General features: G+C 40.8%; 1 protein-coding gene across 1 annotated transcript; it reads right to left on the bottom strand.

The window, feature by feature from the left end:
• Nucleotides 1–8509: 8509 nt before the first annotated feature.
• Nucleotides 8510–25739, bottom strand: LOC308288065 (membrane progestin receptor gamma-A-like; the record flags this gene model as incomplete). The annotated part of the gene is made up of 7 exons (XM_080729408.1): nt 8510–8563; nt 12477–12640; nt 15196–15340; nt 17356–17449; nt 18598–18642; nt 24648–24775; nt 25686–25739. 7 exons carry the CDS (start codon nt 25737–25739, stop codon nt 8510–8512), a joined length of 684 nt encoding a protein of 227 aa, XP_080585534.1.
• Between the last annotated feature and the right edge of the window lie 527 nt (nt 25740–26266).

The following is a 26266-nucleotide window of genomic DNA, read 5'->3' on the forward strand; positions in this document are numbered from 1 at the left end:
AGGTCGCAGTTACTATCAAAACCTCCACCGGCTGTCTGTCTGTCACTCTGTCACGTCACGTCACACTTTTGCCCTACTCATATATCCGCCACCGTTGCCCCGATCCATGCCACATTTTGCTCTCTCACTCCTTGGCTGCCAAACCACAACCTCCACCCACCTCATTTCTCATAGCCAATCAGGAGGGAATATGGGAAATGGGACAGATCCATGTTATATGACATGACTGTACTGTGTACCGCTTTGTGAGATTTTGGGCCAAAATCTGTAGGAGCAGTGTCCAAAAATGTGTTTTGCTAGGATCGGCCTCATGGTGGCGCTTAAAGAGGGCTGTGTGAGAAATGAGGGGTGGAGGTTGTGATTTGCCATCCAAGGAGTGTGGGTTTAAAGTTTTGCATGGATAGGGCCAACAGTGGCAGAGATATGAATAGGGCAAAAGTGTGACGTGATGTGACGTGACGTGACGTGACAGACTGACAGCTGGTGGAGCTTTTCATAGTAACTGCGACCTGACGGTTGCAATCACGCAATGATTGGCAAATCACAACCTCCGCCCCTGATTTCTCACATGACCCTCTTCTAGCGCCACCATCAGGCAGATTTTTTTAAAAACACATTTTTGAACACTGCTCCTACAGATTTTGCCCTAAAATCACGCAAAGCGGTACACAGTATCTCTAAAGTCATGTCATCAACATGGATCTGTCCCATTTCCCATATTCCCTCCTGATTGGCTACAATTGCCTTCTAAAGTTTGTGTATGCGACCTGATGGTCGCTTATCTCCCGATTAGGGAGTCTTACTGGTCATTATTATTACTAGAGGTTTGCGCCTGCTTCGCCGTTTTATATTAAGTGAAACCTGACCAATCATTGGAAATTGGCCCACTTATAGTCTGGTCAACGTGTCATGTGAAGGCTATGTATTCCCAATTTCCCAAGTTTTTTTGCTAATATTGTTTTTTGTTACAACAGAGAAAGGAAGTGTGGAGATAAGAGAACATTTCTTGGAATTCACAGAGGTAAATACCTGTACATGTACATTGGGTCCCTTTCTGTGAAAGATTACAATACTGTTGCTTAAGCAACCTGTGGGTTCAGCACCATGGACAGCACTGTTGCTGTGTGAGTGCGTGCGTGCGTGCGTGCGTGCGTGCGTGCGTGCGTGCGTGCGTGCGTGCGTTCGTGCGCACATGCGTCTGTGGATAACAGACAGACAGTTTGGGTTCGTAGCCTGCTTGTTTTAGTGGTTATATTACAGTATAGTTCTGCTTGCAATGATAGTAGGAATTACAATCTTCTGCGAGTCTTTTTTAATAAATGCCTAACAGTATGCCCTATGTTGTTATTTAACATTTCTGATGCGTCTCCCCCCCAACGATGCCCTGGGGGGATGTTTCCACATACCAAAATATCTGGCAACTAATAACTTTTGATCATTATTCCTGAAACTAGAGCCACTGATAGAGATGAGGAAGGATAGTTTGTCAGGCCTGCCGTAGCCAGCTCCAGGAAGAAGCACAACATTACATTTAAGTACCCTAAGTGCAAGCTGGTTGGGTACATAACCAAAGGTCAAGTTCACCAAGTATTTAGCTTTTAATCTATAGATATGTAAACACACAGACATGAATTAAACATAATATCAAACATAATAATTATGTAACAATATTAAATAATCATGGATCCAGTCACACACTATTTGAGAGGACCTGTGTTTTCATGCTATACTTTTTGGGTCATTAAAGGAGAATTTCAGACTAGATCTTTCTTTCTTTCTTTCTTTCTTTCTTTCTTTCTTTCTTTCTTTCTTTCTTTCTTTCATTTTTATTACCTTTAGTTGGTGTTCTTCTAAGCTTTTCCCAAAAAGTTGTACGTACATTCAATCACAGAACACACATAGCAAACAACAGCTGAATAAGTGAAACAAAGTACCATGCCTGAAAGGGATGAGGTTATATAAAATGCCATGCTTACGTGTAATCTTTGATCTATACACAGGCAGGCACAGTTTGACAGACAGACAGACAGACATATTGATTACACATCGAGAAAGAGATCTTTGTCTTCCTCATATCAGGTAAACATTTGATCTTATCTCCCTTGAGCACCGGTTGTTCCAGGTAAATGTCTTGTTCCACTGCCAAATTCAAATATTCAAGATGTTTGCTGTGCGTGTGTGTGAGTGTATAAAACACCATAGTGGATCGTATTCTCTCTCAGTAAACCATGAGTGTCTCTTCAGTAGCAGTGGTGTTGCTGTTGCTCTGCGGAGCCCGGCATGCAGGAGCCTCGCAGTTTCAAGGAACTGTCATCACCTATGACCCAAAGGACACGCACGCAGATGGAACTATGACGGTAGGTACAGGTCAAGATTATTATAGTTAATTCTAACTAAATAATGAAAACGAAAAAAAAAAGGTAACAATGTGACTTACAAAGTACAAAGAATGTAACTATATTGATAAAACGAACTAAAATCATTGAGAACACGTCCTTACTTTAAGACTAATTATTTCAAACATAATTTCTTTGCCAATGTTAGGTTTTAGTTTTAGTAACTTTACCAAACAGAGACATGATGAAAGTCATGTAATGTATAACCTTTACATCCTTATCTTCTAATTCCAGGTGGTTTTGCGCTATAAGACAGCCTTCGCATCATGCTCAAGTTCAGACATATGGGAGTGTGATCATGGGGACTGTGGCAGTGTTACCCTGCGGGGACCCTACACGGTGCAGGCAACCGCAGACTGGTGTCAACGAGAAGGAATCATGACTCGACGGGTTCCCATCAACACTCACTTCGAATTGAGGTGAGTGAAGAGAGATTCACTATTACACAACAAACAAAAACAATGAGACTTTAAATAGTATTTTCATGTTTCCCCCCCCCTTTTTTTCCCTATATATTCTTTTTATAATCACATCCAAAATAGGGATAGTAAATTGATTACTTTAATTAAATAACATTATATACTGTATGTATACATATATATATATATATATATATATATATATATATATATATATATATATATATATATATTTATATATTTATATATTTATATATTTATATTCATAATCAATATAGTTTGATTAACTGTTGCACCCTATGTGTTTTTCCTTTACAATTTATTTATTTATTTTTGTTTCTCAATTGCTTCATCTGACATAATGTGCGAACAATTATGACAGAAATACCAAACCACTTTATTATTAATAATAATAATCTCATCTCACACAGGTTACGAGGTAGTGCCTGGGAGAGTAACAGAAATAGCATTGGGAACTGGGCAGCTTATGCGTGGGTGAACCTCAGGACCAGATCAGACACTGGGAAAGCCAACAGGTCTCCTCAGACCACCATCATACCTTCACTACGGTAACATAACACACTTCTCTTTTGTTCTTATACTCATTACTAACATCATCATCAACATCATAATTCTATAAGTCAGCAAATCTGTCTGTTCTTGGTCAGACTACTGTAGGCTTGACTCAGGCATGCAGAGTAGGGGTGTGTGCACGCACACGCAACACACACGCATTGCACACACGCATTGCACACATGCCAATTTAAATATTTTGTTTATACATACGGTATAGTTATGTATTTATAATACATTGTACTAGATACTTCTACGAAAAACAAGTGAAAAATAAACGAATTATATAATCTCACTCTGTCTCTTATTTTCGTTCTGTTTCTGTCTATCAGAGTTCCTTCTAACTGTGGGAGAAGCTTCAACCTGTTAGCATTTGACCCAGATGGAGACCGGGTTCAATGTCATCCTATGGTTTCTCTTCCTTCTGTTCTCAGCATATCATCAACCGTGAGTTGATAAATAAGAACATAGATCACATCATACTGACGCAAACATGTATTTTCTACTATAATCATGATTACTGTCATAATTAGTCTGTACTGTTTTTCTCTACACCTCTTAAAAATGTGACCCATTGTTTCTCCTGGTTTGTTTTTGTACTCTTCCTGTCCTGTGTTCTTTCTCCCTTCTTTCAGAATTGCATTTTGTCATTTGCTGCCACCAGCAGCAGTAATGCGGGTACCTACGTTGTCCAGTTGTGGATGCGGGACTTTCCCAACCAGTCCATCACCGTCACAAACACTGGAGGATCTCAGTCCACTTACACTACCAGCCAGAGGCTCTCCTATATACCTCTACAGTTTGCTGTCGACGGTACACAGTTAAACCCTTAGTTCATCTAAAAACTGACCCCTAGTGGTCTATTTTCTTAGGGGTTCCTGGCAACTCAACCAGTTAATGTGCTAATAAAGTGAATGGATAATCAAAGTAAATCAATAATCTAACATTAAAACGTAAAGCTGTTAAATTGTTTATATTTCCCCTTTGTGTTCAGTGTATGGATCAGTACCCAGCTGTACAGAGGGACGGTATCTACCCAGGTTCCTGCCTCCCACCCCGGCTAACAGAGCACAGCTCTACACCCATGTTGGACACAGACTGGAAATCACCATCAACACACAGGCAACACAAGCCACGTGAGTAAAAGACAACAAGACTGAGGCCCTCCACTCCAGTACAGTAAAAAGTAGCATTCAGCCTAGAACTACACAGCATAGTGTTTTCCGTAACATAACATTCCTTTAAAGTGATTTTTTTTGCCCTGTGGTGTTAATGTATCAGATGTGTGTTTTGTCCTTGTCCATGTGTAAAGGGGTTCTGCACATCTGCCTTACAGAATGAAGTCATTTAGTTGGCGTTTTGTTGTCCTGTGGTGTCCCTTCTAAAGGTCTGAAAAAGTAAATTAAAACGTTTGAACCATGTTCTCTTCTCTGGTGGTGTTGTAGGGTCTCACAGCTGTTGTTCAGTGGACCCCACAACATGATCCTGACTGTACCAGCACAGGGACAGTTCATCCTGAGATGGACAGCATCACAGTCAGAGGTTGGAGAACATCACCCTGTCTGCTTTGTTGCTCAGACCAACAGGTCAGCTGTATTTAATTGATCTTCCTTTCTGTCTGTCTGTCTGTCTGTCTGTCTGTCTGTCTGTCTGTCTGTCCATTTTACTTTTCCTTTTGTCTTAGACTTATAGAGTATTATTTTCTGTGTCATTAGATCAGTTACAATATTACAGAGCATGGTGATAAAAGCAATGTGTTATTTGTAGTAAGTAGTTCTCCCTGTTTGTGTTAGTGCTATTGGGATCTACAAAATCTGTATAGCAGAGATCCTACCATATCATTGGCTGGATAAAGAAGAAAAATCACCACTGAGAAAATGTATTGATTGAAGACTTTATTAGAAGTTTGCAAGTTATTGCTTCACTTCTTTTTAATAACTAAAATGAGTTTGTTTTCACAGTGCGGACAAATATCAGTCGGAGCTTCGCTGTGTCATCGTCTCTGTCTCAAATGGTGGGTGAAACGTAACACCTGTTTACTACTGCATCATATTTCAAATTCAGAAATCTGAGGAAGTGGTTTGATGAGTTACATGTGTCATGTGTCATTGTTGTTATCTCCACCTGCAGCGACTACAACCATGGCCCCCACTACCACAGAACCACTGTCTCGTAAGTCTAACAAAATTATGATACTAAAGCAAATGAACAACCTATGTGGGTTATACTATTATCATCATGATCTTCTGGAAACCTTTCATTTCAGTGAAAGCCAATGTGATTTGCGATGAGACCGCCATGACAGTAGAGGTGAACAAATCCTCATTCCGGGGACTTGAAGGACATCTGCGACTCAATGATCCAAGCAACGTAGCCTGCAGCCTGGAAAGCCAACAAAACAGCACTCACATCATAGCAGTGATCCCCCTCAGTGGCTGTGGTACTGAGATTGAGGTAACAAAGTCATACCTGGATGCTAGTTGGTCACATCTGTTCTACTTTACACCTTTGTGCATTTACTAAAGGTTAGTTTTACACATAGTTATGTAATGGGGCTGTGGTACTAGAGAGTTGTGTTATATGTATTGTTCTGTTGCACTGCCTCTTTAAGGAATGTGATCTGTCTGTCTGTCTGTCTGTCTATCTGTCTGTCTGTCTGTCTGTCTGTCTGTCTGTCTGTCTGTCTTCCTGCATGCCAGCATGCCAACCTGTCAGACACGCACGCGCACGCACACACACACACACACGCACACACGCACGCACGCACACACGCACGCACACACACACACACACACACACACACACACACACACACACACACACACACACACACACACACAGACACACAGACACACAGACAAACACAGACAGAGAGAGAGAGAGAGAGAGAGAGAGAGAGAGAGAGAGAGAGAGAGAGAGAGAAATGGACAACTACAAATAACAATGCAACAATGCTTATGCAATCAGGATGCAAACAGACTCCAGTGTTCAACGTTGGTATCACTTTAATCCAAGTTGTTAGTTCATAACTACTGGATCAGACTAAACTCTTATCTTCACTGGGTTAGACTAAACTCTTACCTTCAGAACGACTGGGTCAGACTAAACTCCTATCTTCATAACCACTGGGTTAGACTAAACTAAAATCTCCTGCGTACAGGAGGATGACGAGAACCTCATCTTCAAAAATGCCATCACCACCGTTGACAACACCAGTGACGTCATCACCCGCACGCACCTGTTGGAGGTGGAGGTTTACTGCCAGTACCCCAAGACTGGCAACGTGACCCTGAGTTACAGCGTCCACAGAAACAACGTCACGGTCCAGGAGAAGGGCTTCGGTACGTTCACCTACCAGTTTGAGTTCTTTCACAGCCGGAGTTTCACCTCCATGATGGACCCCCGCTCCTATCCACTGGAGTACGACGTAGGGGACAAGATCTACATGGAGATAGAGGCCTCGTCTTCACTCAACAACACCGAACTGTTTGTGGTGTCCTGCAGAGCTGCGCCGTACGACAACCCCAGCTACCAACCAGCCTACTCCATCATAGAACATGGGTGAGTGCAGTTTACAACACAGCACACACGCATGCACACGCTTTAGTCTTTTTTTAAGACATATTTAGGCCGTTTCCCAATAGGGGGGAGTGGAGATCACAGCCTGGTTATTTCTGGGTCCTTGGCATTGAACAGCCTAGGAACCTCTGATTTAGGTTATTGTTATTATAGTATTAATGATATTTGAGCTTCCAGTTGAGTAAGTTACAAGCCAGGGGGAATACCACGTAACAGAATACAGCAACATTGTCACACAATGAATTCATTACTGCTTTAAATAATTTCTCTCACATAAATGCCTGCTTTTGTGTGTTCTAAACTGCACAAAAAATGTTATGTTTATGTAATTATACAATTATACTATTTGTTTTTTGTGAGAATATACACCACACTCTCTTAGCATCAATAGGTGTTTTGTTCTTGTTTCCAACCAGGTGTACCGTGGACCACACTGTTGAAGTTCTTTCACCACGCCATGAGAGACATTTCCAGTTTTCAATGGAGGCCTTCAAATTCATAGGATCACATGATCAGGTAAACAGGGTTTTTTGTATTTTTATTTTTTTTATGTTTTGGGGCTTTTGCCTTTAGTAGACTGACAGGAAATGGGGAGAGATGGGGAGTGACGCGCAGCGACATCTGGTCGGGCTCGGGAATCGAACCAGCGACCCGCTGCAGTCTACACAGAGCCTATGTGGTATGCGGCTGGAACAGTGGACAGGGAACTGTTTAGCTCCAGTGATGGTACAATTATTTCCACAAAGAAACAAGGTTTTAAACTGTGTTTGTCTCAGGTGTACATCAGCTGTTCTGTTATGCTGTGTGAAGCCGGGAACCCCAACGCCAGATGTTCCAAGGGATGCATCAACTCCACTCAGTCTGGAGCCAACCATCGACGGAAGAGAGAGGCTGTCATTCAAACTGCAAGGCACTACATTTCCCAGGGTCCCCTGCGCTTGAGAAGGTCGTCTGAGATCACAGGTGACTCTGAAACCTTTCTCAAGTCTGTGAAAAAAAGTCAAAACGATGTCTCCCCGGGACTCAAACTAGTGAAGATCTACAAGCTCACAACACGTCGCCATGTAACATGTTGTGAGCTTGTAGATCGGCTATTTTCACTACTTCTTAAAAGTTTTTTAAATGGGATTATTTATAAAATAAAAATACAAAACATAATATGACGAATTTTGATTTTTGGGGGGGACTTTTTTGAAAATCTTTTGAAATAAACAAAATGTAGGAACGAAAGGGGTATTTACTCACAACCAATACATATTGGTCTGCGACCCACATGGGTCCTGACCCACTGTTGTTCTATTACGCATGATCTCACAGTGTTGTTGTTGTTGTTGTTGTTGTGGGTTTCCCTCAGCTACCAGCCTGAACCTGAACCTGAACCTGGTCTTCATCGCGGGATGTCTTCTCACAGTGGTCGCCATGATCTGTGCAGTGGCCATCTACAAGGTCCAGAAGACGACAAGGGTGAAATATGAGCTGCTGCCCTCTACTGAAGGTTAAGGCAGCAATGTGTGTGGTGTCTGACAAGCATAACGACTTCAGCTACACCGCCCCCTTCTGGTGGACCCCTAGTGTTGCCTCCGCACTATAGGGCCGCTGGGCAATTAACCCAACATAATATGTTTGGTTAATGTTCAATATATTATGTCGAAACAGATATATTGAACCAATTTATAACCACTTATAACCCATTAATCAAGGTGATGGGAAGATTGCAGATGCAAAAGTTTCTTTTTTTTTCTTTTTTTTTTGGTTAGACTGTGTGTTCTTCTGTATACTATAGACCAGTCGTTCCCAAACTGTTTTTATGATGTGGGTGGAACCATGAGATAAAGTGGTACTAAAATTGGCTTGAATGGATTGACTCTACATGGTTCTCATCGTGGTACCGTGCTAATCTTCTCTGTATCGTTAACATTTTAGCCCAAAGACAGTGCCCCGTCGCCAACAAAGAGCATTTTGGTATTGCATCTGAAATGGCTTGGAATTAGAGACAGACAGATCATGAAATTTAAATATCCGAGTGGTTGTTTAGACTAAAACCTTATAAAACCGTATTATGGACCAATATTTATACAAAATATATATTTTTGAAAAGCATGGTGGGGGGGGAATCATCTGAAACATAATTTTATACAATGTGTAGTGGGAGTCCCTGCTTCATCTCTATAGGCTCTATAGGAGATGATGCAAGAAGAAGGAAAAAGAAACCCAAAAAAAAAACAAGAAGGCCCCTGATATAGAGGGTCTTCCTCAAGATGTGAACCCTATTTGACTGGGCAATGAACCTGAGTGACATTTGACATAACGCATACATTATATTTGAGCAATGATCTGTAATAATGTAGAAACCTATAACTACTAATATATACTGTCTCTTTTTTACTAACTCTGATGATTTAATAAAAAAAAAGTGCTGAGCCCTCGTGGCAGGGCTCAGGTGAATGTTCAAATAAATTACCAAAGCATGCTTCTCTGTTTGTGACACTTTATTGGTACATTTTACTTATGTGTGACTGTGAATTCATGTTATAAGCATAACCATACATTTCAATATGCATGTATACTGCTGAACATAGAGAAAATGCATCCGTAGGAGACATTGCAACGCATTGCGAACTTGTAGATTGGCTATTTTTAAATGGCTGGAATATAGGGTTGAAGTGGTTAATGTATGTTTTGTAATAATTATCAACGTCTACAGTAAAGTAGCCTAACTCAAGTTTTAAAATAATTGTAGTGGAGTAAAAGTACAATATTAGCCTCTAAGATGCAATGGAGTTGAAGTAAACATATTGAAAATTGGAAATAGTAAAGTAAATAATAATAATACTAATATTCAAAGAGCTTTATTGGCATGAGAAAACATAATTTAACTCATCCTTGCCATGAGTGTGCAGACACAATCATAATAAATCATAATATGTAAAATTCACAAACAATCAGGCTTCCAATTCAAGTAAGAAAGATCATTCTATCTAGACAGAGCATCCTGAATCACTTTTTGACAACATATAGTGTTGCATGGCTTCTTTTACTCGACAGGTCCTTGCTGGTAGCATGACTTTGTGATGACATGGGAAACCAGCCCTGTCCACTACTTTAGTACATTGAATGAATGAATGAATGAATGAATGAATGAATGAATAGTTTTATTTCGATAATCAGTGAGACATTACAAGTCATTTTTGTTTTGTTTTCGTTTCTTTTTTTTTTAACCTTAACATTAAATGCACACTGTGGGGCAGCAGTGTTTTAAAAAACAGTTTGGTATGTTTGGTACCATGTTTGATGTTTACCTGGAATTTGTAGCCCACAGAAGCACCAAATAGTTTCTGATTAGACGTTGCTAAGCCAGGAAAGGCAAGAAGCGCACCACCTTGTAGTGTACATGCACTGCGGCGCAGTAGCTCAGCTAACAACACTGTAGTGTAGAGCTCAAGACCCTGGTGTTAGGTAGGAGAGTGTGGAGGGTTCCAGGAGTCCCAAGCTGGTGTTGGCTAGAGTCTAGACCACACTCTCGCATCGCATCGCAGACGTTGATACCAGGCCTGGAATTTGGACATTTTAGAGGCAAGGCCACTTGGCCTCCTTTGTGCCTCTGGCACAAAGGCCAAATACCAGGGCAGGAAGGCTATCAAATAGAACAAGATTTTAGTCCATTGAAAGAATTTGTTGAATTTAAGGTTTAGGGATGATAATCTGCGGTGAAATAGATAAATGATGGTATTTTCAATCTGATCCATGCTCACCATCAAAGATACTGGATTGGTTTAAGATGGGGACTCGGGGGTGTTAAGACTTCAGAATCTCAACAAAAGACACTGGTGTCTACATGACAAGAAAGAGACAGAGGATTAAATGATACAGTCAGCTTTAGGGCATTAAGGCCACTGTGGCCTCAGGTCATTGGTTTGGGGGGCACAAGGCCAAACTAAGGGGCAACGGCGGCCATGGCCTTCATGGCCTCCATGAAATTCCTGCCGTGGTTGATACATTACTGATCGTGCACTTTTTAGTTGCTCTTGGTGGATGAGGGTCAGAGAACTGTAACCTATAATCATAACATTATAGGTTATAGGCTCTCTCTCTCTCTCTCTCTCTCTCTCTCTCTCTCTCTCTCTCTCTCTCTCTCTCTCCAAATCTAAAGTGACAAAAACAAGGAAACAGCTAGGCCGATTATCCATGTTTTACTTTTAACCTCTTGAACCCCATGAGTCCGCCTAAAATGTATGCCCAAATTGGAACCGTTGTGGACACAAAACTACAATGATTGTGGCTACTCTTGACCCACCAAATGTCAGCTAACCCCTGAGAATTTACAAATGCAGTGTAAAACATCACATTTCTCTTACCAAATTGTCCTGCTGTGATCACTTACCTGGGAAAAGGATCAAAAGATGATTGAAAAAGACCTCCGCCTATGGAAAATGTGCATTCTGAATAGTGAATGAGCCTCAAGACCTTATTGAAAACATATATAGTGAATTGAGAAATTGTCCACCAAGGTGTCATCAATTGATAGGCAAAAGTGTTATGAATATATTCCAAACTATGTAAACTCTACAGATGTTTTAGTGAGAGTAGTGCTGTAATATTAGTAGTGTAGTGTAGACGTTGAGTGAGTAATGATAAAAACAAGTAACAATATAGCTGCAAGCAGCGATAAAGTGTCCAAGGCATAAAAAGCAGGAAAGCAAAAAGGCATCAAGGGAAAGCAAAGAAGAATATCAAAGAAAAACTAGAAGCAGTGTTCTTCCGAACAGGACTCCGGCAGGTCAGGTAGGTTTCTTTTGGCCTAGTGGTGACTCTATAATAGGCCAAAGTTAAAAGGGTGAGGGAAAACGTCTACGCAGTCTCAAAGCTACCAGCAACAGACTGCAAAAGAGCTTCTTTCCACGAACAGTCAGGCACATGAACGAACTGTCAAAAACGAGAAAGATCCAGGGAAAAAAGAATCGCTAGCACCCCCCCCCCCCCCCCCCCACCCAGCCCCCAACCCCTTACGTTCCCTCCTTGTGAAGTTGAATTGCACCTACTGTACATACCCCTTACGTTCCCTCCTTGTGAAGTTGAATTGCACCTACTGTACATAAATGCATACTGTGAAGTTGAATATATTAATCTGTTGCACATAGAACACTCTGTGAAGATGTCTACAAAAGTTAAGTAAGTACAGTAAGCAACTACTGGAAAAATATGCTGTTGGCGTATAGAATATGCCAAACTTTTTGCACATGTACATCTGAGGATGCTCTTTTCTTTTCCTGTTGCTCTTTTTGCCTTTAGCACTCCTTTTTAGATTATTATTATTATTATTTTTAGATGTGGTTTGCTGTTATTATATTGTTTTTTGATATACGACTGCATTGTACTGAAGGATGCCAAACAAAAACAGATTTTACTCTTATGTACCTGTACAAAAGACGTAACAATGAAGTACAACCTTGAACCTTGTTTGGTTACCTGCTATGAGAGGGATTCTGGTGCCTGTAGTTTCCAGGACCACCTCCAGGGGGCAGTGTTTTGCCGTGGGTTCCCTCAGGATGACACAGACCTCGTCTCTCCTTCGTAGACAGTCCATCTTGTTGCCACGGTAACTGACGCACAGCTCAGACAGCTCGCTGGGGAGGATGGGAGAGAAGGCCAGGCAATGCTGCTGGAGTTTGGACCCTGTCTGGGGGCAAACGTTACAAGGTACATACCGTACATTTACTACAGTAAATGTATGTCTTTCTTTCTATTGTATGACAAATTTCATTTTGAAATCAAATTATTTCAAGTTTGATAACAAGTTTTACATCCAGACCCAAGGCATGGCCATGGGTTCAACCTTTGCACCCAATTATGCAAACTTATTCATGGGTCACTGGGAATCCAAGTTCATTCAGAACAGGACTGCCTCCTCCCTCCTAAATAAGGTGATTTTTTGGAAACGATACATTGACGACATATGGTATTTGTTGGTTCAGAAGGCGAACTGGTTGAGTTCAGGCAGTATATTAACAACACACATCCCCCCCCCCCCCAAAAAAAGGTACAATAGTCTTGATCCCAAGCTATTAAAAATATCATTACCAAACATTGGAATATTTTGAAATGTGATCCTCATTTGAAAAATATAGCTATGTCACCACCAAGGTTTTGCTTTACGAGAGGAAGGAACATTAGAGACTCTGTGGTTACATCACTTTATAGATCACCAGGTACCAGCTCCAACTGGCTGAGGGAAGAGTTGTGTGGCATCCACCCATGTGGTAGATGCACTCACTGCTCAAACACCTCAACCACTAAAGTTTTTTTTTTTTTTTTTTTTTATCACCCACACACAGGACAGGAATACAAAATTAAAAGCTTTATCAACTGTAATAACACCCATGTGTTATAAACCATGATATGTATCGCGGCATGTTCCAAATCAGACAACGAGAGACACCTTCCACTGCTAATCCTATAATTTTGTGGATCCTGCCGCTTCGTGTCTCATCTCTGCCCCCTTGTGGACAGATACATTTATTGCTGATCCTTCTGTCTCTGTCTCACATCAAATACCTGTCATTATCAAATAGAATTCCTTCACATCACTTACATAATAATGATCGCACTGCTGTTGTCACTAATCACATTATATCTCCTCAGTCTTCTAGCAGTTTTCCTATCCCAAACTCTGACTCTCCACTCACTAAAGTCGGTTTTAAGACTAGAAAAGTTCTTGGAATAATTCATTTTAATATCAGAAGTCTCAAGTTGAACTATATTAAACTTTTGGTGGTTCAACAGACCCAACAGACTCTGTTGCACCAAAAGTGTCTAACATGATCATTACATGCTTAACAATTTGACAATTAATGTCTAATATTGTCTACAATTGATACAAATTGCTACAAAACCTAACCAAGTCATTTTGGGGCATAAACAATAAGTTGTTCATGCCCCATCATGATTGCATGTTCACATTCTATAATTTTACATTGAGGTGCCCAGATGTCCCTATTGCCCAACTTACCTGTATCCTTACTCAACATAATACACAGTGGAAGGGAAGACCAAGAAGTGTCCCTGTTAAGTTTTAATTTACTGTTGGTTTATAGTTAAAGCCATACTGTGTAAGTTGCCCAACTAGTGGTCATTAGCCCTATAGCAAACCGCGGTCGCGTCCGCGTCTTTCGTCCGTTTTTCGTACCTTCAGACCCCCGCGTCTGCCTCCACCTCGCTGAGATCTATCTTTTAAGGGGTCCCTTGTTCCTGTGCGTTCAGTAATTCCAGAGATACGGACTCCTTCACCCTGCCTGGTAGGCGAAATTACCTAGAGAAGGGATGGTACAAACGGGCGACAACAAATATGGCTGCCATAGCGACCCCACTTCAAGATGCGCTGTGATTGGCCGGCAGTTGTATAACCCTCGCTGTGATTGGCCGGTAGTGTGATGACGCAATTTTGGCGCGAGATCCGGTCCACGGCAAGGATCTCAGTTTACATATAGAGAAGGCTTTACAGGCTGAAATTCACGGCGCGGATCTTCTAAAACTTTTGTGATTTAATAGTTAGGAGAATTTTAAGATTTGTTTTATAAAAAAAGTTACATAGTACAACTTTAACACTGGTTAGGATGAAGAAAGTATTGTCATAAATTAAGTGGGTGAACTGTGACCTGCAATAAGTAATGTAAAAGTAAATGATCGCTGAATGCGTCTTCACAATATAGTAAATCTTTACTCACGAAAGGAATTAGTTCATTTGTATTATCCTTCCATAATATATAGCCTCTAAGTCTAGACCTAATACTAATTTAAGTTTATAAAATAAAATAAAACTCTGTATACTATTTTGCAGTGGTGGAAAAAGTACTCAAATGTACTTAAGTAAAAGTATCAATACTACAATGTAAAAATAGCCTACTCTGTTACAAATAAAAGTCAGGAATTAAAAATGTACAAAAGTATTGGCATAAAAATTTACTTAACGTACAAAAAGTAGAAAGACAAAGTAGCCTACTCATTATGCAGAATGTCCCATTTCACAAGATTTCATGTATAGAAATACAGCTTGTAGATCGGCTATTTTCAAATGGCCGAAATGTACCGTATATAGGGCTGTTAGTGGAGTAAAAGTACTGAAAATTGGAAATAGTAAAGTAAAAAATAGCTAATAATTTTACTTAAGTACCGTACTTGAGTAAATGTACTTACTTTACCATTGCAATTGTGTAATAATAGTTGTCCCTTACCTATGTAGTCAAAGCTACCAGGGGCCAGCCGCTCGGGGAGGTGAGTGGCAAACAGAAAGCTTGTGAGGAAAGCCAGGGAGATGTGGTAGTAATGCTGCATGTTACTATCATTATCTGTGCAGCCGTCACCCACACACAGGAAGACCTGTCAAAACAATCACAACAGAGACATGTTATGAAACAGTTGCATCACCAATTCACCATCAACACCAGTGATGTATTATGTTTATGTATATCATGAGAATGTTAGTATTTTAAAGGTGTGTAAGTGATATTCGTTGTTCTCGGTACGGTAGAAGAACAGGACCAATGCGGAACCAAAGGACCGTAAGTCATGATATTTAGTTGACTAAAACTGAAACATTTTAGATTAAAATATTATAAAAATTAATTGTATTCAAAAGACTACAGTATGACTAAAACCGAATCAACATTTGCTGTCAAAATTAACACTGGGAATTGATGATCGGCATCCTGTATAGCAGGGTTCCCCAATTAGTTTTCCCCAAGGGCCGAATTATGTCTAGGGTACCAAGCCGAGGGCCACACCATTGCAGGGGGCGACGCCGGCGTTCCCGCTACTCCAGCGACAGTTCAGATATCGTCACTGTCGGGTGAAAATCTTGTATGTCCAAAACCGTTCATTTTGATTTATCATTTATTAAATTATTTAAACTAGTGAAAACAGCCGATCTACAAGCACACAACGCCTCGCACCACAAGGCGTTGTGTGCTTGTAGATCTGCTGTTTTCACTACTTTTGTGCGACGGCCATGTATGATGAAGCAGGGCTTTACTTTGCGAAAGAACATACAAATTTGGAGATACGAGGTTTCCACCCGACAACGACGATATACTGGTGTTGTTGCTGCTCTTATACCACCATTATTACTGGGGTTGGTGGGGGCCAGACAGTAGTCCCCGGCGGGCCGCCTATTGGGGAACCCTGCTGTATAGTATCATAGCCCACCCACCCTTGCCCTGTGCCTTTTCATACACAGGTGCATATAACGCCAAAATAATGTAATCGGAATGGACAGACACAACAGTGTGTAGGGGGAAGGGGCATGTCTCCTGGAAGAGATTTGGGTCTCCACCGAGCACTCGTTTCTAGTTATAATGTGCAAGGGGTCAATATTATGTCTGTACACTTACACATGTATCAAAGACTAGGCCTTGTCTGTGGCAAATCTTAGATTTTCTGTTTTACACACCATTATAATGTTCTTATTTTGACCATCATACCAAATTGCTGAATGTCAGTCTGCAGGTTTTCTTCGGAAGATGTATGATGACACTGATTTACTACGTCTCTATGGCACATTATGAGTCCGCTAGTACTAGTGGTTCTCAAACTTTTTATTTGCAACAGTGTTGATTTCGTCGACTAAAACTATGACTAAAAATGTTTGTCGACTGCGTTCTTTTCACTGACGAAAACTAAATAAAAACTAAATAAAAACTAAGCTGTGATGACTAAAACTAAGACTAAATATATTGACAATTTTGTCAACAAAATAAAAACTAGACTAAAACGTTAGGGAGGGACTAGTGGAGAAGAGAGCCATTTTATATTTGGTTGCTCTCAGGTTTTGCATGCTGAAAATAGCAGATCTAAAAGCTCACAACGCATCGCGCTGCGATCGGCTATTTTCAGCACGCAACCAAGTGTAAAATCAGTACGATGCCATCAAGGCCTGCCAAAATACATTTCAGTTGACTAAATCCACTGTAGATTTAGTCGACTAAAATCGTATGATATTTAGTCGACTAAAATTAGACTAAAACCAATACTTTTCAGGTGACTAAATCATGACTAAAACTAAAAGACATTTTCTTAAAAAAAAAATTGACTAAAATCAAAATTTGCTGTCAAAAAACAACACTGATTTGCAAGAACCCCCATAACTAAAGAGTTACATACTTGTTATGGTCATTCAAGGCTATATCTTTATGTGTTACTGGTAATATTATTGCCTGCTCAAAATCTATTTTTTACAAAAATGTCCACCACAAGCCGGCAGAGACGGTTTAGGTGTGTGAAGTGTATGGTAGTGGTGGTCTTTCTTACCCTATAGAATAGAGGAAGTGTATGGTAGTGGTGGTCTTTCATTACCCTATAGAATAGAGGAAGTGTATGGTAGTGGTGGTCTTTCTTACCCTATAGAATAGAGGAATGCTGTCAAACAGGTAGGGGTAAGCAAAGGCCACAACACGGAGAGCCTTTCCAAACTTTGGACGGGACTCTGGGGTTCTGTTAAATAAGAAAAGGGACTATTACAATCCACAGTGGAGAAAAAAGGCAAACAAAAACAACAAATAGAACAAAAACAGATGAGATAAAAATGTGTAATTTCTGCTTGTAAAAGCATCTTATTGTAGAATTTAATAAAAGAAACAAGACACAAACAAAACAAACAAAAAACAATACTGGTTAATAATTGAGTATCTGGCATCACCAGTGACACAAACTAATTTTGTAATGCTAGCATTTTAGTTTTGAGCTGATTTAGGAATGGCAAGACTGCACTGTAGTGAAAGGTTGGGTGCGACTTTTTTGGTCACATTTAAAAAAGTACGTTCAGAATGCTATTGCTAATCACAACCACATTTAAAAGACCTCTGTGTGACATGTTAAATATACATTTTGTGTGCCAAAATTGGTTTTGTTAAACATGGATAAAGTTCTTTTATAGTTTATTATTTGTGCAGCACCATACTCTGGGAAAATGCAGAAATATGGATCTATTATAAATGTGTGGCCAATTGTCTCACATCTTCCATGTGACAGACTAAGCCTAAATCTGTCTCATTCTTATCATTCTCATAACAAGATGAAATTATCAAACAACCAGCTCTAGGAATCTCTCTGACGCACAACCTTTTCAAACACAGACACTTGTATTATCATTGTCAACAGATTAGCTAAACCAGATTTGAATGAAACATGATTTAGAGTTCATTTGATTTCCAACTGATAGTTCATAATATGCTACTGTATATTAAATATATAGAGTTCTCTGTCTCAGTCCTTATACTATGTATGACCCAGCTGAAACCACCTTAAAGTTATGTTTTAGGGTGGGTCTCTTTGTTCAAGGCTGGGTAACACCCATTCCACTGAAAAGCAAGTTGCTCAATTGGACGCTACAAAGAGTAAATCTTTCTTTTATGAAATACAAGATATATGTTTTATGTGCAATCACATATCACTTTCTGAAGATAATGGGTTCATTATTTTTGCATATTGTTTTGTGTTGCTCAGTGAAAATTGTGAGAATATATTGTATCCTTTTTCTACAACATTTCGTAGTAATAAAACTAATTTCAAGCAAACGTGAGAAGCAATGTTGGAACGTGGCAAATTGAAAAGAACAGAACAGTAAATGATGTTGCCTTTACCTTTTCACGATGTACTGGTTGTATTGTAGGAACGGTAAGCCAAGCCTTAACAGAGACAGGAGGAAAAGTTATTAAAGCATCACATCAAGCATTACCAAAACAATAACAATGGCACCATGTTTGTACATCATGCAGGGGCGTCACACCAAATTCTGGGCCCTGGGTACAAGGATTCACTGCGGGCCCCCCATGAATGTTAGCTATTGAAAAATAGCAGATATACAAGCTCACAGCGCGGCACCGAGTGCTGCGCTGCGAGCTTGTAGATCTGCTATTTTTTTTAAATTGTGAAAATGTGTGCAAGAAACCCATGTTTCCATGTCAGTGATGCTCAAACCTTTTCATGCGAAGGACCCCCAAAATGATATGAATTTGGCCACGGACCCCCATCTCAAAATATTTAGTTCCAGGGACCCCCCCCCCGGAAGCAAAATTTGAGTTACAAATGTTCGCCGTGTAGTGGCCGTATCATTTTAAAAATTATTTAAACTAGTGAAAGCAGCCGATCTACAGCCGATCTACAAGCACACAAGTTGTTGTTTTCACTACTTTTGTGCGACGGCCTTGTATGATGAAGCACGGCTTTACTTTACGAACTTACACATTTGAAACTTGGAGATACAAGGTTTCCGCTCGACAAAATTGACACATTTTATAGAGCTTTTTCTTTATTTAGAGAGCCGAGATGCTTCCCATTTTAAGGTCTATAACATTTGTATCATGGTGGACCCATGGGAAGAACTAACTGGTTACATGCACCATCAAATTAAATCGGCACCGTAGCAGAGGTCTGACTGTGTACAGTGTACTACTGATCACATTTTACACATGCAGTTGAACGCAATGCTCACAACAGGTGCAAGTATAACACAAGCATAATCAGAATTAACGTAATTGTCGCATCAAACGATTACGGGTGTAAGAGTGGGTGATTTTTGTGCAAGCTCTCGACGTTGCAGTTACAGGAGGAGTTAGGATCAGGAGGAGAGAACACGATGCACAAGCAAAACAATATGTACGCAATGCTGGTTATTACCGTAGTTTAAGTCTTATTAGAGTGTAAAAGTGGCTGTAAGGATACGAGTTAAGAGTTAAATCATCACCAGGGTTGTAGGATGCAATGTTTTGCATTTTGTTCATATACATGTATCAGTTCTTATCAGGTAGCTCATATCAGGACTGTCGGGTGTGTGCCGTAGGCCTATTTGGACACTGTTTCCATATCTCAGTGCGCTTCATTAACAAATCAACGCTATGTGTGAGTTTCCCCATCATAGCACTGAGTTGACTAATTGAGGCAACACATTGGAGAGTGTTAAGCAGAGACCAGCTCATTAGCGTCTGACTGCAGGCATACAATTCCACACCAGGTCCCAGGACACACACACACACAACACACACACACACACACACACACACACACACACACACACACACACACACACAGCTTGATACTCATGTACACACACACACACACACACACACACACACACACACACACACACACACGATACTCACCCTCCCTGGACCATACAGTCAAAACAAGTATCATCTCAGTGGGGAGGACTGGTGGGACCACTAACTAACCACTAACACACTCCCCATTCTCAGAAACAAACAGTAAGAATGCAGTCTTTCTTAAAGAAGGTACTGTACATACAGTACATGTCTACGGCAGCAGATCACAATGAAACATGCATTCATGGAATTCATGCTACGATGGGTGTATTCTAATTGTTTGTTCTCTCTAGACACACACGTGCGCGTGCACGCACACACACACACACACACACGCGCACGCACGCACGCACGCACGCACGCACGCACGCACGCACGCGCGTGCGTGCCCACACCCCAAGAAATTCATTCATTCTTTCTTTCTTTCTTTCTTTCTTTCTTTCTTTCTTCCTTTCTTCCTTTCTTTCTTTCTTTCTTTGTCTCAATCACTGTCCATGGTCTAAATCTGATGACAAATGATCGCCACCTTACGTAAACGTAAACTGGTTGAAATGCTTTTATTGTTGTGTCTGTAACTATGTATTGTTTTAGCCAAGTTCCTCTAGGATCCCTGACCCCGGGCCGAGGTACTGACCTGTAACCAACGGTTAAATGTAATACTAGAGAGCTATTATGCCTGAGGGCTTAGCTGCACACAGGAGACCAGTGAGAACAAGGAGAATCTAGGAGATCTAAAGAATTAGTCACCCTGGGTGTTGTTGTGCTGTCGTTCCAAACAAACAATGAAAGTGTCCTAAAGGTTGGTCAAATTATAATGATACAATGCACATTTTGTGCAAAAACCTGGTACAATGAACTATAAAATAGGGCTTAAGTGGCTAAGTAGACTAGTCAATTTAGTCCATTATAAGAAATGTACTGTATATACAGTATATTAGATCAGATTTGTTGACGCAAAGTAATATAACTGCAGGTTGAAGTATATTAGCCCAAGATTGTTTGAAGACCTACAGTAACTGCTTTTTTTGGTGTGCAGACCGGTCTGCACGTGTTTCATTGTTTCGCAGGGGTGACTTATTATTATGCAAGGGTGGCTTGGACATGAGAAACTGGTTTATTCACATGCCAGAGAAATGCCAGTATAAAGAACTTACGCAAGTGCAGAGGAATCTGAACCCTAATTATGCGAACTTTTCATGTTTCTCCCAAATGATGTGTCATGTGGGAGAAACTTGATTTCATTTGTATAAAATAGATTTTCCACAGACATACAAAATGCAGACAATGATATTACCAGAAACACAAAGAGCTAGCCCTACAGGTCTGTAACTCTGAGAGTGTTCAAATGGAACCAAACACATCAGAGTGTTGCCTCCCCTCCCTACCTTCAAAACCACCCTGAAAACCCACCTGTTTGCAATTGCCTTTCCCAGTTGACTTTGTGTGAACTCTTGTTTTTAGTGTTTTATTGCTTTTATCTGTTATCGCACTTTCCAATCTTCTTTTTCCTAATAAAGTTGTTGTTGTCACCTACCCTCTCCCCCAGCCCCCCACACACTTGTAATGCGACTTCATGGGTCCATTTGGTTCCATTTGTACACTCGCAGAGTTATGGGGTCCTTACAAATAAAACGTTTGAACAAGTTTTTTACTATTTTGAAAAACCTTTTAAAATCTATATAGCCGATCAACATCGACATGTTGTGAGCTTGTAGATCAGCTATATGAACTATTTAAAAATGATTCTCAAAATAGTAAAAAAAAGGCGAAGAAGTTTAGCGATAAGTGGGAAGGCATGGATGAAAATAGGGCCCATAGTGTCATAATAAATCAGTGTCATTGTCATACATATTCTGGAGAAAACCTGGAGACTTGTCCATTTGTCCATGTACGGACATATTGATGACCCCTGCTACTGAGAACTATAGGCCTTCTTGAATCACAGCAGATAACATGAGAATCCAATTCATCAGCTCACAGCACAACAGGAAAGGGCCCTGGATGGAATCTACACAAGAATGCTACGAATGTCACATATGGACGGACTCATCAGAAATGTGGTCCTCCACTGGGACCTACCATGGGTCACAGACAAGGTCAGAGAGAGAAGGATGAGGCTGGCAGGACACTGCGTCGGACTAGTGGCAAGCAAACTGACACTGTGGGAGCCAACCCAGGGCAAAGCCAGGAAAGGCAAGAAGCACACCACCTACGCAGATGCCATGCGGTGTGACAGCGGAGCTAACAACACTGCAGAGCCCAAGACCCTGATGCTAGACAGGAGGGTGTGGAGGGTCCTGAGCTGGTGTTGGCTAGACTAGTGTTTCTCAAACTTTTACAGTTCAAGGTCTGCTCTTAAGTACAGACTTGCATGGGTCAATTTAGACCCCCTAAAGCAGGTTTCCCCAATAGGCGGCCCGCGGGCCATTTGCGGGCCATTTGCGGCCCACGGGGGCTACTGTCTGGCCCACACCAACCCCCCAGTAATAATGGTGGTATAAGAGCAGCAACAACACTAGTATATCGTCGTCGTCGTCGGGTGGAAATCTTGTATCTCCAAATTTGTACGTTCTTTTGCAAATCATACAAGGCCGTCTCACAAAAGTAGTGAAAACCGTAGATCTACAACCACACAGCGCTTGTAGATCGGCTGTTTTCACTAGTTTAAATAATTAAAAAAATTACGAATTCAAAACGAAAGGTTTTGGACATACAAGATTTTCACCCGACAACGACGATATCTGAACTGTCGCTGGAGTAGCGGGAACGCCGCCGTCGCCCCCTGCAATGCTGTGGCCCTTGGCTTGGTACTCTAGACATAATTCGGCCCTTGGGGAAAACTAATTGGGGAACCCTGCCCTAAAGGAACCCACAAAGTCCCTGGTATCCACTTTGAGAACCACTGGTCTAGACCGACCACACTCGCATTGCATTGTATCGCATCAGCAGCTCATCTAGCAAATATTATTCTAACAACTTCTTTAAAAAGTTAAGGCACTGAGATGAGGTAATCACATTAACACTGAAAAAGCCAATTCCTCTTGCGTTAACAAACAAAGGCAGGGGACTCACAATGTCACGTGGATGATGGACTGCAGAAGACTAGGTATCATTCATTCTCCATGCTCAAGCAATTACGGAAACACTGAGAAACATGCAGAAGAAGCCTTGCATCTCCACATTTCAACTTTTTATGTTTCATGTCCATTAATGTCCTACTTCGTCATACCAGTCAGTGTCACACAAAAGTAGCAAAAATAGATGATCTACAAGCTTGCATCGTTTCGCAACACCTCTGCTATTCTTTGGGGGAAAAAGAAAAACACATACTGTATACCAGGGTTGGGCAACCTTAGGCATGGGTGCCAACATTGGCACAATGGAAGATCACTGGCACACTGGCAGAAGTGTGAGAGAGCCCACACATCTACCGGTATATGGAACTTACTGCCTGCATATCATTCTACATTCATTCAAGCTTATAGCTTTGATTGGGGAGAGACTGACTAGTCTGGGAGACAGTCTGGGAGAGTGGGTTATTGCTTGAGTCTAATGATCATTAAGCCTACATCCTAATGTAAAATAATATACAGTATTTCTAAAGAGGAATGACAAAAATAAAGGTTGTATTTTGCAGCCTGTCCAAATCAACTGGAAATATGATATTTTGATGTGTTATGGCACACTGACTATCAAGAAAATGAAAACATGGCACTTCATGTCAAAAAGGTTACCGACCCCTGCTGTATACTGTACATGTATATATTGAACCATTGAACAGTACCAACAAGAGCGTGTGCCTAAATATCCTTTGGAACACATGTTCTTTTTCTCCTCCATTTTCTGAAAAGTAGGCTAATCGTTTTGGGCATACAAGGCTTCCACTCGTCGGCAATGGTAATTATGAAACATTTAGGCTAACTTTGTAACAGACTGATGATAAGTAGGGATGGGTATCGTTCACCTTTGAATCGATACGATACCTTTTTTGATACCTGGGAATCGATACAATACCCTTTTCGATACCATTTTCGATACTTTTTATTTAAGTTTAACTTCTCTACCGCTGCTGCGGTAGAGCATAGGTGATGATGATGATCACACAGTGTGGCGGAGCGGAGAGTATAGACGTTGGATAATCGTCATAATAAACATTATAGGCTATTGTCGGCTATTTTCCACAGTAACGAGTGTAGCCTACTAAAGCAGTCATTAAACTCTCAGTTAAACTCTGTTAAGATGCGACCGGCCAGGGGTGAGTATCGAAACGAGGTATTGTTCGTTTTTACGTGAACCGATACCCGATAGTATCGACGTCATGCAATCGATACCATTAAAAGTATCGCAGACGATACCCATCCCTAATGATAAGACATTTCACTTTGTGACAGACTGACTGAGCAGGTATGAAACATTTAACTTGTGACAGACTGACTGACCAGGTATGAAACATTTAACTTGTGACAGACTGACTGACCAGGTATGAAACATTTAACTTGTGACAGACTGACTGACCAGGTATGAAACATTTAACTTTGTGACAGACTGACTGAGCAGGTATGACACATTTAAATTGTGACAGACTGACTGACCAGGTAGGCAGAAAGTGTGTCCAGATGTTGAGCGTCTCGTTGGTCATCTGGAAGAGGCTGAGGATGCAGTCTGTGGCTGAGCTGCAGGGGTGGCGGTAGCCAGAGATGATGCTGTCCTCATGGAACACCTGACCCGAGAAAACACGCTGTTAGGTTCTCACAACGGTCAACGCACTGATTTTGGACTTTTTGTTTTTTTCTTTTTTCTTTTCTTTTCTAGCACCTGAACCTAGTGGTTCTCAACCTTTTCAGCCAGCGACCCCCAAAATAATAATATTTTAACTGGGGACCCCCCACCCTGACGAGCACTAAGAGTAACTGTTGAGGCATTACATTTTGTGTAACACGGTTCTATTGTGAAAATAGCAAATCTACATGCATGTAGATCGGCTATTCTCACAATTTCTGCTTACATAATATTTAACAATTTGACAAATGTTTAATTTGTCATTTTGGAGGTGTTAAAATGTCCTTAAATTGTCACTTTAGAAATGTGCAGATACCCTCTCTACACTTAAACCTTGAGTTGGTTTGTTTACTGTTGAGTGAGAAAACAATGTTGCACATTAAGTTAATCATCTGGGTATCCCCCAAAATAATGGGGACCACCCTGGGGGTCCCGACCCACAGGTTGAGAACCACTGCCTTAACTAACGTCCTCAAGTACAGTCAGTATACATCTGCTGCTTTACGTCTTATCTCAGGTACTAAGTGTAAATATGTAGATCATGTGTTTTCTTTGATGGATCACCTTTCCCCCCTTGCCCTCGACCTCCCCTTCTTCTTATTCCCTCCAGATTTGATTTATTTTTGTATTTCTCTCTATTTATTCATTCTTATTCTTATTACTCTCTATGAAATAAATATCCCAAATATTATATTATCAACAACATTATTATAGCCATATCAACGTGCTTTGAGAACATTTCTTTCCATTATCTAGCCGCTATCTATCCATATTTCGCTATCGATTCACCTCTCAGAGTCAGCATGTTTAAATGTCAGCATACAGATGTAGCGAATAAGAAGAGAACTTACTTTGGGCACTTGGTTGATGGTGAAAACACGTGGTAATCTGATGAGGCTGAGCATTGTTATTATGTGAGGGTGCAGCCTGACGGTGCCTTGGTTCACTGAAGTATAACAAGTGAGCTGAACTGGACTGTCACCTGCTGGGACGACCTCTGCCTTTATAAGCGTGTTGTTGCCATGCCGCTCAGACGGTCCCGCCCCCTCTTCTTACATCTCACCTATCCTCAACCAACGAGAATATCCAGTATGTACCTGGGACACACCCCTTCTCGGCCACACCTCCCTCCCTCCCTCACTGTAAATAGTGCACTTGGCTGGCCATTCATATAAATTGTTGTTTCTGCTTGATCTGAAGTAATAAAATTACTATACTGTCTATTCATTGATGTAACCTACTTCAATCAGCTTACTTCAAAGTAAATCTGCCTTATTTAGGATCAAAGTACATTTTTAGCTTGATAAGAAAGTGCATTTTCAGGTTCCTTTGAATTCACGTGATTCTGACGTCATCAGGTTCAGTCCTGTTTGGTACCGCCTTCGTATAAATATCCGCCATCTTGGATTTTTGTCCGCACTGTAGCTGTTTG

This window comes from Nannobrachium achirus (assembly GCF_963921795.1).
Source record: "Nannobrachium achirus genome assembly, chromosome: 7".
Lineage (NCBI taxonomy): Eukaryota > Metazoa > Chordata > Actinopteri > Myctophiformes > Myctophidae > Nannobrachium > Nannobrachium achirus.